Source organism: Nomascus leucogenys, chromosome 15, assembly GCF_006542625.1.
Source record: "Nomascus leucogenys isolate Asia chromosome 15, Asia_NLE_v1, whole genome shotgun sequence".
In the NCBI taxonomy this organism is placed as follows: domain Eukaryota; kingdom Metazoa; phylum Chordata; class Mammalia; order Primates; family Hylobatidae; genus Nomascus; species Nomascus leucogenys.
The window spans coordinates 74361378-74375834 of record NC_044395.1 but is presented as its reverse complement, the minus strand read 5'-3'; the positions used below and the strand labels follow the sequence as shown (position 1 = coordinate 74375834).

At 35.8% G+C, this 14457-nt stretch overlaps 1 protein-coding gene across 4 annotated transcripts in view; it reads left to right on the top strand.

Moving 5' to 3' along the window:
- Positions 1-14457, top strand: part of BTBD10 (BTB domain containing 10) — a 77720-nt gene that overhangs the window by 43597 nt on the left and 19666 nt on the right. For all 4 annotated transcript variants that reach the window (XM_003254965.3, XM_003254964.3, XM_003254966.3 and 1 more), the window contains 4 exons: positions 1816-2012; positions 3922-4207; positions 6378-6480; positions 9365-9485. In XM_003254965.3, coding sequence (XP_003255013.1) covers positions 1859-2012; positions 3922-4207; positions 6378-6480; positions 9365-9485 — 664 coding nt within the window. In that variant the 5' untranslated portion in view covers positions 1816-1858. The remainder of the gene's footprint in view (positions 1-1815; positions 2013-3921; positions 4208-6377; positions 6481-9364; positions 9486-14457) is intronic.

The following is a 14457-nucleotide window of genomic DNA, read 5'->3' as shown; positions in this document are numbered from 1 at the left end:
TTTCTGAATCACCAAGATTAAATTTTAACTCGTGGTTTTGCTAAAGGAGAGCAGTATAATATTATGAAAGGGGCACTGGAATGAATCAAAAGGCTTAGATTATAGTGTTACTAGCATTTCTACTAAATGCTATGTGACCCTGAGCAAGTCTTGCAGTTTTGGACTTTAATATCCTCATCTGTCATAACTAAATAAACTAACATTTCATGAGTAATTATGTTTTGCCAGGTACATTGCTGGTCAGCTTACTTATTATACTTCATTTAATTCACCTATTCACCTTAGAAAATAAGTAGAATCTATATTTTACAAATGAGAAACCTAAGTTTCCAGAATATTATCATTCAAAATGCCAAGCAATAAGCATTAGATGACAGTTGTACTGTAAAGCCATGAAGTTCCTTCTGTTTCTAAAAAGGACTTCAATATTTTTGAACCATAGTATATGCTAACAGTAAATTTCCAAATTGCCTTATGTCTGGTTTTATTATTTTTATTACCATCAGTTTTCTTATTTGCAGTGTACTCTAATTATTGAAATTTTATCTATTTGTCAGGGCCTGGACACTAGTGATACACTAGTGGCTACTCTATAGCAATGTCTGTTTTCTTTGAGATACTGAAGCGTTTATTATCTAATACCCATTTAGTAATTACATATTTGGAAACTCTTTAGTAGTTTTATATTTGGAAGTTGGGATAACTCTTGAATTGTTTAAAGTTCTGCATGTTCATGTATTATTGCTACACTTAGAAAACAAGCTCCTGAGGAAGCTTCTTTCTGTTGGCATTTAGCATAGCATTGTGCTTATAGTATGTGTAACTTAATACATAATTGTGTTAAAATATTCTGTAAACTGGACTATTTTAGTCAGCATTCGGAGTTATTCACTTCTGGTGGAGAAGTTTATTATATATAAGATATTTTTAAGTTTTTAAAAATTCTGTGACTTTATGTAGTCAGAGTCGGTAGGTTTGTTAGGTTTTTCAGAGAAATGCTTTTCGTTTTCTTTTTCTTTTTTTTTTTTCCTGAGACAGAGTCGCGCTCTGTCACCCATGCTGGAGTGCAGTGGCGTGATCTTGGCTCACCGCAACCTCCACCTCCCAGACAATTCTTGTGCCCCAGCCTCCTGAGTAGCTGGGATTATAGGTGGTGTGTGCCACCTCACCCAGCTAATTTTTGTATTTTTAGTAGAGACAGGGTTTTGCCATGTTGTCCAGGCTGCTCTCGATCTCCTGACCTCAAGCGATTCACCTGCATTGGCCTCCCAAAGCATTGGGATTACAGGTGTGATTCACTGTGCCTGGCTGAGAAATGCTTTTCAGAAAAACTTTTTTTAAAAAATCATAGTGTTTTGAAAAGACTCAACTCAAAGTAGACTTATTTTGTTTGGCAGGGAGACCAATTTCTCTGCCCCATTCCTCAGTTTTTTAAGAGTTCCAGAAGCTCTTGCCTTCTCTTGTTCCCCTACAATGAAGGAAATCAAAAGAACATTTGAGTAACATTTAAGATATCTAAGTGATCTACTACTATTATTACTACAAGTTCTACTAACTCATGTGTTAGTTAACCTTTCTAAGCTTTAGTTTTCTCGTTCATAAAAAACTGAGTTCAAGTATGTGATCTTCAAAGACACATTATTCTAGAATTTTTAAAGCCTACAAGTTTGAGGTAAATTAGGTTTCAGAATTGGAAAGTAGCATTCGATTTTTGCACTTCAAGATACTAGTTTTATGTTACTCGGGTTTTTCTTTTAAAATGTTTGCAATCTTATGTTCTGCTTTTATGGTTAATTTTCCTTTCTAACTTATCAGTACTTCCTCGCGTATTGCTAAAGGAGGAGTTGACCACACCAAAATGAGTCTACATGGTGCTAGCGGGGGACATGAGAGATCAAGAGATAGACGAAGGTCAAGTGACAGATCACGAGATTCATCTCATGAAAGAACAGAGTCTCAACTCACTCCTTGTATTAGAAATGTGACTTCTCCAACACGACAGCACCATGTTGGTATGTAAAATCAACTAACCTTCCTAACAGTTCTTAAAAACATGCATTTACCTTTTTAAAGTAGTAATGACATTGAATTGTGCCTAATACTGCAGAGTAAAATTAGCTTCTTCTATTCAATTGTTTCTGTTTTAGTTGAGCTTGGTTCTTGCTGTGAAAGAAAAAACAGCTTATTAAATGCAAAGTTAATGTGTATTTTTAACCTCTGGGACAGTCTTATAAAATAAGTAATTGAAAAGCCTTTGAAACTGTGATATATAGATTTTCAAAGTTTTCAATTTAATTTTTGTCTTATGAAATACATAACAATAGTTTGTAGTAAATTATTGATAGGAATTTAGTTATTATTATGCTAACAAAGGACCTGAAAGGTAGAATAGCCATCACGTTATTTATTCTGATTTTTGACAATATCTCAAATTTAATAATAAAAATAGATGAAAGGTGTGATGTGTTTTACTTTGTTAGTAACTAGTTCACCTTCCTTCCTACTCATTATTATAAATGAACATTGTTATTATTACCCCAGGTGAACATATGGTATAACTATAAAACACCAGCTGAAGAGTAGGTGCCTTAGCATGTGAGCTTGCTGATTTTTATTTTCCCCTGCAGAAGGGACAAATTAAAACTTTGACTTACTATATGCAGCAGTAGTTTCTGATAATCTGTTGTAAATAAGAATCATTAATATTAGGGTCTAATTATGAGAGAAGTTGTCAATGTTTCAGTTGATCCTTGAAGTCAGACTAGTACTTATAAGCCAGACATCAACAAAAGTATAGAGTTGACAGTTTGTTACACGCAAAAGTCAGTGTCTGGGAGTAGAATAACAGGATATAATAAATTATTTTATTAATATTGCTTTAGCGAATTTTGCTTTTGGGATGCTACCAGTATTGTAGAAACAGGCAATAAAAGGGAGGTGTCAGAGTATCTCTGGAGATATGTCAAACCTAATTATATAATCAATAATGCTGTACAGAGTGTTCTAAGTAGTTTGAGTCATAGAGGAATTTGGCAAAAGCTGATGAAACTGATGAGATGACGGTACATTTTTAGGTCACCTTTAAAGTTTAGTGATCTAGTCTCTAAATGAAATATATCACAAAATCTTGGTTTTTATTTCTCTTTTGTAGACTATTAGAACATCTTAAGAAAATTTTCTGAATTTTAACAATATTTTCTACCTATGAAAATTACAAACTGTAATTATAGATCATAAAATTTGTAGCAGTGCTTTATTCAACAAACATGAGAATGAGAAGAAAACAATATATCATAAGCTACTAAAGCCACTTTATTTGGTAGACATAAAAATCATTAAAAAAAAAAAATACTTCTTACTGCCCTTAGTGAATTTCTTTCTTTTTTTGTGGGGGAAGGGGGACCTTCTTTTTTTGAGATAAATTGCTGGTTTTAGAATGCCCTTATTAACGTAGTGAGATTCTAAAGATTGTACTTTGTGTTCTCAAAATAGTGTTATCCCTTTTAGTAATTAGGACAGTTTAAATTGGTATTCTTATTAATCTTTTACTGTAATAACTTTCAAATCATATTTATTTTACTTGTGAGAATATTCGGTTCCTTGGGTTTCTATTTTTAAGTGGAGTAATAACGTAAAATTTTCCTTAGTCTTGATGTTAGTTTGGGTTAGCATTAGTCAGCTATACATCTTTTTTAAAAGTCTACTAATAAAGATTTTAGAAAGCATTTTGATGTTTTGGGTTGTATTCCTGGGAACTAAATGAATGTTTATGGTGTTCTGTTAACATCTTATTTGAAATTGAAAAGTAGAAATGCTGTGACTTAAAACAACTTTTATAAATCAAACATTTAAAAAGATATATATAGATCTTGAATTTGTAAAAGAAAATGTGCATAACTTCATCTAACATCTTTATTTCAGAACGAGAAAAAGATCACAGTTCCTCTCGTCCAAGCAGTCCGCGTCCTCAAAAAGCATCCCCAAATGGTTCCATTAGCAGTGCTGGGAACAGCAGCAGAAACAGTAGTCAGTCAAGTTCAGATGGTAGCTGTAAGACATCTGGGGAGATGGTGTTTGTATATGAAAATGCAAAAGAAGGAGCTCGGAATATAAGAACGTCAGAACGAGTGACACTAATAGTGGATAACACTAGATTCGTTGTAGACCCATCCATTTTTACTGCACAGCCAAATACAATGTTGGGCAGGTTTGTATTACTGCAGTTATTTGCATTACTAATTATAAGGTGCTTTTACTGCCATTATTTTTTCGTTTAAGTTTTACAGTAATTCTCGGTTGAAATGTAACATTTCTGTTTTACAGATGAACTGAGCTTTGGAGGCTAAATTACTTGTCCCAAGTTAATACAGCTTAGAAAGTGATAGAGTAAGAGCTTGAACTTGGTTTTATTTCTAGTGTTCTTTGCAGTACCAGTAGAAATAGCAAATATATTAGTTATTGAAGTCAGGATACTAAAATATCTTTACAGATTGAGACTGTAAATTGAATCTAACCAGGTGAATTTAGCAATGATAATATGTTTCCTGCACTTGGGTTCCCATTCAATCACAAAATATAAACAATCAGCGTTGTTTAAAGGCGGAAAAAAAACCCAGTAGGTAGTTTAGCTATAAAGTCAGCATGAATTGTTAGTTTGATGTAGATACTTTAAAAAAAAAAAAATGTCAACAAGTAGTTAACAAAATAAAGGAGATAATTGTCGTCTTTTGATTTGTACTGGTCCAGAGTAATAGATCAATTTAAAGTTTGCGGTTATGAGAACCACAGTCTAAGAAGGATATAGACAATATAGACTTGATTTTTCACCATGTCCAAACTATACCTTTTAATTGTAAAATCAGTATCTTTGTTCACACTACTATCAAATGAAAGGGCATGTGCATGAAATAGAAGTTTACATCAGATAAAAACTTGTACTTTACTAGATTGCATATGTAATGTGTGGTGTGTGTGTGATTTATCGTCTCAATACAGAATAAATGCTGCCATTGTGATATTGCATACATTTTTGAGTAAATATTTTCCTTCGGCATTGACACTACGCTTTATATCATGAAAAAAAATCTTTGAACTATAGGCTTTTTTGTATTTTTAGTATTATAGGGGAGGATGATCGACAGAAATTATCAGGAATATGACTTGACACTTAATAATGCTTTATATTTTTACATAATATATATAGAAACAATAAAAAAGTAGATATTTGAAATTTTGGCTGTTATGTTTTCCTAAAAAAACATTTTAAAGTGTTCATATTGATGTGAAAAGAATAGCTTTCCCCTTTTGTAAAAAGTTTAAATGATGACATTTGATTCCTGAAAGACTATCTTCTTTTTCTCCTTTTTTCATCCTTTTATGCCGATTGACTAAAATGTGTCTTTGGGGATGAAAATTAATATTCATGGGAACTGTAAAAAGCAGTTGGCATTTTTTTGGAAACTTTGACATAAAAAGCTTTGTTGTTCATAGTTTTCTGTGTTACAACAAAAGAGAAAACTATTTGAATTAGGAAACTACTGAGTAGAATACTTAGTTTAACCGTGCCATAGGATCTAGAGGTTCACCTTTCTTTAATCATGATTTTTAAATTTTCTGGAGAGTACTAGAGTACATTTTTTATTGTTTAGGACAGATTTTGGAAATGCCTCTTTTCTAAACAGCCACTGTTGAAGGGCCAACAACATGACTTGAAAAAAACATAAAGTCATTTGTATTTTCTTACATAAGAGCTTTTTTTATTTATTTTCTTAAACTTGTCCTTGTCCTATTTCTTCATTCCTGTCTATCCCAGCATTTGATTGCTTGTTTTTCAGTTCTAGGATGCAAGTCTAATAATTTTGAGTAGGATTTGTTACGTTTATAGTTAAGATTGTGAAATGTAAAACAACCTGATTGTCCTGTATCATATCACTTTGTCTCATTTTAGCTTGCTATTATGTGCTGCATTATGGCATTAACTGTACAGTGAAAATAGAAGTTTTAAAGAAAAAGCATAGATAACATGGTTTCCCTTTTTTTTTCTTCCTGGTAAAATTAGTATTAAAAACTCATCTTTTTCCCTAGATTAATTGGTTGGTGTTGTTTTCTGAGAAGGGGTGGGAAAGCTCTTTAGCTTCTGAATTTTGTCATTTATTTTATTGTTGCTTACAGGAAATCTGTACTAGTGTTCCCTACCATCAAAAAGGAAATGTTTTTAATATTCATTCTTTTATGATGTTTGCCAGAATAAATTAATGATAAAAATTCTTGAACTAAATTTAATGATATAATTCCTTTTTACTTTTGTACATGAAATCTATTTTCCCTTTTGAAAGAAGTATTCTATTGACGTATTTCTCAATTATTTACTATCATAGGATGTTTGGATCTGGCCGAGAACATAACTTTACACGACCCAATGAGAAAGGAGAGTATGAGGTGGCAGAGGGAATTGGTTCCACTGTGTTTCGAGCTATTCTGGTGAGGGTTTCTTATGAGTATTGACTTAATCATAAGACCCCTTCTTGGTAGGTACTTGGATTAGAAGCAGAATTCTATTTGAGTATCTCTCTGGAGTTATTCCAGGATATTTTTTTTCCTTAAATACCATTTAATTCATCTTTATTTTATTTCATTTATATTTTTATTTTGCAACAGGGTCTTGCCCTTTCACCCAGGCTGGATGGAGTTCAGTGGCACAATCATAGCTCACTGCAGCCTCAACCTCCCAGGCTCAAGCAATCCTCCTGCCACACACTCCTGAGTAGCTGGGGCTACAGGCATGCACCACTATGCCTGGCTAATATTTTTTGTTTTCATTTTTTATAGAGACGAGGTCTCACAGTGTTACCTAGGCTGTTCTCAAACTCCAGGGCTCAAGCAATCCTCCCACTTTGGCCTCCCAAAGTGCTGGGGTTATAGGCATTGAGCCACCATGCCGTGCTCTTATCTTTATTTTAGTACATACAGATAATATAATATAAGCAAATGAATTTTATGACCTTCAGGATGATAGGATAGGTGATTATTAATCTCTTAGGTTTGCATATATCAGGTATTTAGTAACATTTCTGGAGTCATATTTACTTCTCTTTCTCCTAAATACAGTAAATCAATCATTTTTATTTTCTGAGAATGAATATGACTACTTGATTCTATTATTTTATTGCACATAACTAGCAACGTGAAACATCTAAAAGTCATCTTCAAAATGTACTTGTTAACGTCTTTAGTTTTTTGTTGTTGTTTTTTTTTTTTTCCCCAGACAGGGTCTCGCTCTGTTGCCAAGGCTGCAGTGCAGTAGTGTGATCACGGCTAACTGCAGCCTCGACCTTCTGGGTTTAAGTGATCATCTCACCTCAGCCTCCCCGGTAGCTGGGACTATAGGCGTGTGCCACCACGCCCAGCTAATTTTTTTGTATTTTTAGTAGAGATGAGGTTTCGCCATGTTGCCCAGGCTGATCTTGAACTCCTTAGCTCAAGCAGTCCTCCTGCCTTGGCCTCCCAAAGTGCTAGAATTACAGGTGTGAGCCACTGTGCCCAGCTGACGTCTTTGTTTTAAAACTTTTTTTTGAGGTTTTAACCGTTTTTTTTTTTCAATATTTTATCATACAGAGTCCCAGTTACTTGTAATTTAAATTCAGTGATTTTGGTTCATAAGGCTGGGTGTGGTGGTTCATGCCTATAATCCCAGCACGCTAAGAGACCAAGGCAGGTGGATGGCTTGAGTCCAGGAGTTCAAGACCAACCTGGGCAACATGGCAAAACCCCATCTCTACCAAAAGAATATATCCAAAAATTAGCTGGGTGTAGTGGCACGCCTGTAGTTCCAGGTACTTGGGATGTGACAGTTACTACAGGACTGAATGAAGGGGGATGAACGCAGAAATGAAAACAAAGACAAGATAATCTGTTTTAAAGAAGGGGTCGGGGGCTCCTTGGTTCTAGTGAGCAAGGGCCTTGAGCTTCCACAGCCCCTTTGTATTTACTGGGGAGAAAAAGCAGGGAGGAGGCACTGTTGGCCAGCTGCTTGATTTATCACAGGTTCACATGATTGCTAACAGGCTTCAGTTGTGCCTGTAGATAGTCACAAGAAACACTGCGCCTGGGGCGTGATTGCCCTCAGCATTCATTTTCGGCGGCAGATGCAGTTTGTCAGTTTGCCAACAACCTGCTTTCATGAGAACAGTTTGCTGTTTGCTCATATAGCCTCCAGTGGTATACTGAGTTGGTCACCACCCTTATTCTTTTTTTTTTTTTTTTTTTTATTATTTTTTTTTATTATACTTTAGGGTTTTAGGGACATGGATGAAACTGGTCACCACCCTTATTCTTTCAGCCTCCAACACTTGGGAGGCTGAGGTGAGAAGATCTTTTGAGCCAGGAGGCGAAGGTTGCAGTGAGCTGAGATCACACCATTGCACTCCAGCCTAGGTAACAAAGTGAGACCCTGTGTCAAAAAAAAAAAGAAAAAAAAAAGGTTTGATTGATAGTTTGTGACCGTTTGTGCCACAGCCTGAAAATACGGTTTTCTTAAATAGTTTGAGGGAAGGGAGGATTCTGTGATGGAAGACAGATAGGGAAAGTAGTTGATCTTGATCAGGTGAGTATTCGTACAAGTACCAGACAATGTTTCACTTCCATTGATTCAGCAACCTTAGAAATTGTGTTACTGGTTACTTTGGTTCTGAACCTCAGGAAGCTTGAGACAGAGACAGAGACAGAAAAGAATTTTTATCACTCATCTCTGAAGTAACTTATCTGTGATTCTGGGGTCATCCTTTAACAACCTGTTAAGTGGATTTTGGAAATAATTAATATTGCTTGTCATAATATGGAATCACCAAAGGGTAGTATTGAAAGAAGAATATCTAATGGTATGTCTTATTTTACATATTTTAATACTTGAATATGACTATAATTATGTACTAAAAACCTCAAATTTTGTTAAATTATCTAGGTAGTATTTAAGGTAACATATCATTCAATTTCCTTACTTTTTTAAAAAGCATTTAAAACTTTATGATGTTTTATAGAAATATAACTTGTAGAAGGAAAATACATATGCATTGGTGTGATGTCATAAAGAAGACATGAATTAGGTAACAGGGAGCCCTATGTTCAAATCTTACCTTTGCTTTTAAATAATTTTATGACAGGCTAAGTCGGTGAATTCATTTGGACCTGAATTTTCCTTATAGGTAAAATGAAAAGTAGAGGTCTCATCTAAGTTTAAACTTCCACATTTCAGAGATGTCTGAGTTCTCTACTGTTTCTGAAAATGTTACCAGCCCTTCCTTAATAATAAGTTTTGGCTACCTTGTGCTCCAGATATTTTATGCTTTCTTTACTTTTCTTTTTCCAGGATTACTATAAAACAGGAATAATCCGTTGTCCTGATGGCATATCTATTCCTGAACTGAGAGAAGCATGTGACTATCTTTGTATCTCTTTTGAATATAGCACTATTAAATGTAGAGATCTCAGTAAGTATGATGTTTTGTGTGTAAGTGGTTTGTAGAATTATAATATATTGGAACAAAAAGCCTGAAATTAGTGCTGTTTACCTAGTTATACTTAAAGTATTTAATTGAATTATAAAGCATTCTAGTACCACAAAGATTATTAGTGAAAGTTTGCAAAGACCTTGATAATTTCCTTGTGCAATTTTCCAAATATTTTTTCAATTTTAATAATTTTCTTTTTTGACAAACCCAGATTTCCTCCTAGACAGTTTTGTATATTATTTATTTGTTACCAGTTTTATCTCCTAGATTTGGATCCTTGGCTTTGGTCAAGTGTGGTCATTTGGCTTCATTTCTTTGATCATATCATCCAAAAATTTATAATTTTTTGTATTACCACATATGATAATATGAGCACTATGGAAAACACAAATAATTCTCAAAAACAATACCTATCATTAAAGATCCTAGATTGAATGTCTAGCCCTCATGTATACATAGGATTAAATGACTTCATCTAAGAACTTCAAATATAGTCTCAAAGCAGTGTGTAGAATGTTCTAATCCCAACTCTTTGATTGGTATTCTTCTCTCACCACTCCTTCAGCACCCCTACTCCCATTATTACGCCAACCCTGAGAAAAGACGTGATTATGCACAAAAAAGTCAAAATAGTGTATGAGAAGTATCAAATGTTGACTTAGGTACTTAAGCCAACACCTAAGTGGTTGGAGAAGTTCAGAGGAAGGGGAAGTGATTGTGGGCTAGAGGATCGTGGAAGAGTTCAGTGGAAATAGGTAGTAAAGAATGAACTAAATGATTTACAAAGAGTAGATAGTATTGTTTTGGGGAATTATTTGTATCTTCCATATTGCCCAGGATATCATCCTACATGGTAATGCAAAAAATTCTAAGAGCTGAGGTTTCTGGAGTAAAGATGTAGTAGGTATACTTTGGAAATACAGTAGACCCAATAGATTGTCCAATAGATTGTTGGACAGCCAGAACATACAACTGTACATTTGAATAACATTGCTGGGTTTTTGTTGTTGTTGTTGTTGTTGTTGTTTTTGAGATGAAGTCTCGCTGTGTCACCCAGGCTGGAGTGCAGTGGTGCAATCTCAGCTCACTGCAACCTCCGCCTCCTGAGTTCAAGGGATTCTCCTGCCTTAGCCTCCCCAGTAGCTGGGGTTACAGGCACCCACCACCACACCTGGCTAATTTTTTCGTTTTAATAGAGACAGGGTTTCACTATGTTGGCCAGGTTGGTCTTGAACTCCTGACCTCAGATGATACACCCGTGTCGGTCTCCCAAAGTGCTGGGATTACAGGCGTGAGCCACCGTGCCTGGCCAAAGTTGCTGTTTTTTCACATCATAAAAAAATGATTTTAGGGGTTGGGTGCAGTGGCTTAACCTGCAATCCCAGCACTTTGGGAGGCAGAGGTGGGCAGATCACCTGAGGTCGGGAGTTCGAGACCAGCCTGACCAACATGGAGAAACCTTGTCTCTACTAAAAATACAAAATTGGCCAGATGTGGTGGCACATGCCTGTAATTCCAGCTACTCGGGAGGCTGAGGCAGGAGAATTGCTTGAACACGGGAGGTGGAGGTTGTGATGAGCCAAGATTGTGCCATTGCACTCCAGCCTGGGCAACGAGCAAAACTCCATCTCAAAAAAAAAAAAAAAAAGTTTTAGTTGAAACCATGAGCATTATAGATCCCTGATTTCGAGTTTTGTGTCTATTCATATGACCATTTAAATTAATCTTTATATAATTTGATGTTGAATTTTGGTGACTGGCAGATACAGAAAAAAACTAGAATTTTTTTTTTTTTTAAATATCAGATTTTTGTTTTGTTTTGTTCTTTTTTTTATTGTACTTTAAGTTTTAGGGTACATGTACACAATGCGCAGGTTTGTTACATATGTATCCATGTGCCATGTTGGTGTGCTGCACCCATTAACTCGTCATTTAGCATTAGGTGTATCTCCTAATGCTATCCCTCCCTGCTCCCCCCACCCCACAACAGTCCCCAGAGTGTGATGGTCCCCTTCCTGTGTCCATGAGTTCTCATTGTTCAATTCACACCTATGAGTGAGAACATGTGGTGTTTGGTTTTTTGTCATTGCGATAGTTTGCTCAGAATGATGATTTCCAGTTTCATCCATGTCCCTACAAAGGACATGAACTCATCATTTTTTATGGCTGCATAGTATTCCATGGTGTATATATGCCACATTTTCTTAATCCAGTCTATCATTGTTGGACATTTGGGTTAGTTCCAAGTCTTTGCTATTGTGAATAGTGCTGCAATAAACATACGTGTGCATGTATCTTTATAGCAGCATGATTTATAGTCCTTTGGGTATATACCCAGTAATGGGATGACTGGGTCAAATGGTATTTCTAGTTCTAGATCCCTGAGGAATCACCACACTGACTTCCACAATGGTTGAACTAGTTTACAGTCCCACCAACAGTGTAAAAGTGTTCCTATTTCTCCACATCCTCTCCAGCACCTGTTGTTTCCTGACTTTTTAATGATGGCCATACTAACTGGTGTGAGATGGTATCTCATTGTGGTTTTGATTTGCATTTCTCTAATGGCCAGTGAAGATGAGCATTTTTTCATGTGTTTTTTGGCTGCATAAATGTCTTCTTTTGAGAAGTGTCCGTTCATATCCTTTGCCCACTTTTTGATGTGGTTGTTTGTTTTTTTCTGGTAAATTTGTTTGAGTTTCTTGTAGATTCTGGATATTAGCCCTTTGTCAGATGAGCAGGTTTCAAAAATTTTCTCCCATTTTGTAGGTTGCGTGTTCACTCTGATGGTAGTTTCTTTTGCTGTGCAGAAGCTCTTTAGTTTAATTAGATACCATTTGTCAATTTTGGCTCTTGTTGCCATTGCTTTTGGTGTTTTAGACATGAAGTCCTTGCCCATGCCTATGTCCTGAATGGTATTGCCTAGGTTTTCTTCTAGGGATTTTAATGGTTTTAGGTCTAACAGGTAAGTCTTTAATCCATCTTGAATTAATTTTTGTATAAGGTGTAAGGAAGGGATCCAGTTTCAGCTTTCTACCTATGGCTGGCCAGTTTTCCCAGCACCATTTATTAAATAGGGAATCCTTTCCCCATTTCTTGTTTTTGTCAGGTTTGTCAAAGATCAGATAGTTGTAGATATGCGGTGTTATTTCTGAGGGCTCTGTTCTGATCCATTGATCTGTATCTCTGTTTTGGTACCAGTACCATGCTGTTTTGGTTACTGTAGCCTTGTAGTATAGTTTGAAGTCAGGTAGCATGATGCTTCCTGCTTTATTCTTTTGGATTAGGATTGACTTGACGATGCGGGCTCTTTTTTGGTTCCATATGAACTTCAAAGTAGTTTTTTCCAATTCTGTGAAGAAAGTCATTGGTAGCTTGATGGGGATGGCATTAAATCTATAAATTACCTTGGGCAGTATGGCCATTTTCACAATATTGATTCTTCCAACCCATGAGCATGGAATGTTCTTCCATTTGTTTATATCCTCTTTTATTTCATTGAGCAGTGGTTTGTAGTTCTCCTTGAAGAGGTCCTTCACATCCCTTGTAAGTTGGATTCCTAGGTATTTTATTCTCTTTGAAGCAATTATGAATGGGAGTTCACTCATGATTTGGCTCTCTGTTTGTCTGTTATTGGTGTGTAAGAATGCTTGTGGTTTTTGCACATTGATTTTGTATCCTGAGACTTTACTGAACTTGCTTATCAGCTTAAGGAGATTTTGGGCTGAGACGATGGGGTTTTCTAGATACACAATCATGTCATCTGCAAATAGGGACAATTTGACTTCCTCTTTTCCTAATTGAATACCCTTTATTTCCTTCTCCTGCCTAATTGCCCTGGCCAGAACTTCCAACACTATGTTGAATAGGAGTGGTGAGAGAGGGCATCCCTGTCTTGTGCCCATTTTCAAAGGGAATGCTTCCAGTTTTTGCCCATTCAGTATGATATTGGCTGTGGGTTTGTCATAGATAGCTCTTATGATTTTGAGATACATCCCATCAATACCTAATTTATTGAGAGTTTTTAGCATGAAGGGTTGTTGAATTTTGTCAAAGGCCTTTTCTGCATCTATTGAGATAATCATGTGGTTTTTGTCTTTGGTTCTGTTTATATGCTGGATTACATTTATTGATTTGCATATGTTGAACCAGCCTTGCATCCCAGGGATGTAGCCCACTTGATCATGGTGAATAAGCTTTTTCATGTGCTGCTGGGTTCGGTTTGCCAGTATTTTATTGAGGATTTTTGCATCAATGTTCATCAAGGATATTGGTCTAAAATTCTCTGTTTTGGTTGTGTCTCTGCCAGGGTTCGGTATCAGGATGATGCTGGCCTCATAAAATGAGTTAGGGAGGATTCCCTCTTTTTCTATTGATTGGAATAGTTTCCAAAGGAATGGTACCAGCTCCTCCTTGTACCTCTGGTAGAATTTGGCTGTGAATCCATCTGGTCCTGGATTCTTTTTGGTTGGTAAGCTATTGATTATTGCCACAATTTCAGAGCCTGTTATTGGTCTCTTCAGAGATGCAGCTTCTTCCTGGTTTAGTCTTGGGAGGGTGTATGTGTCCAGGAATTTATCCATTTCTTCTAGATTTTCTAGTTTATTTGCGTAGAGGTGTTTGTAGTGTTCTCTGATGGTAGTTTGTATTTCTGTGGGATCGGTGGTGATATCCCCTTTATCATTTTTTATTGCATCTATTTGTTTCTTCTCTCTTTTCTTCTTTATTCATTTTGCTAGTGGTCTATCAATTTTGTTGATCTTTTCAAAAAACCAGCTCCTAGATTCATTAATTTTTTGAAGGGTTTTTTATGTCTCTATTTCCTTCAGTTCTGCTCTGATTTTAGTTATTTCTTGCCTTCTGCTAGCTTTTGAATGTGTTTGCTCTTGCTTTTCTAGTTCTTTTAGTTGTGATGTTAGGGTGTCAATTTTGGATCTTTCCTGCTTTCTCT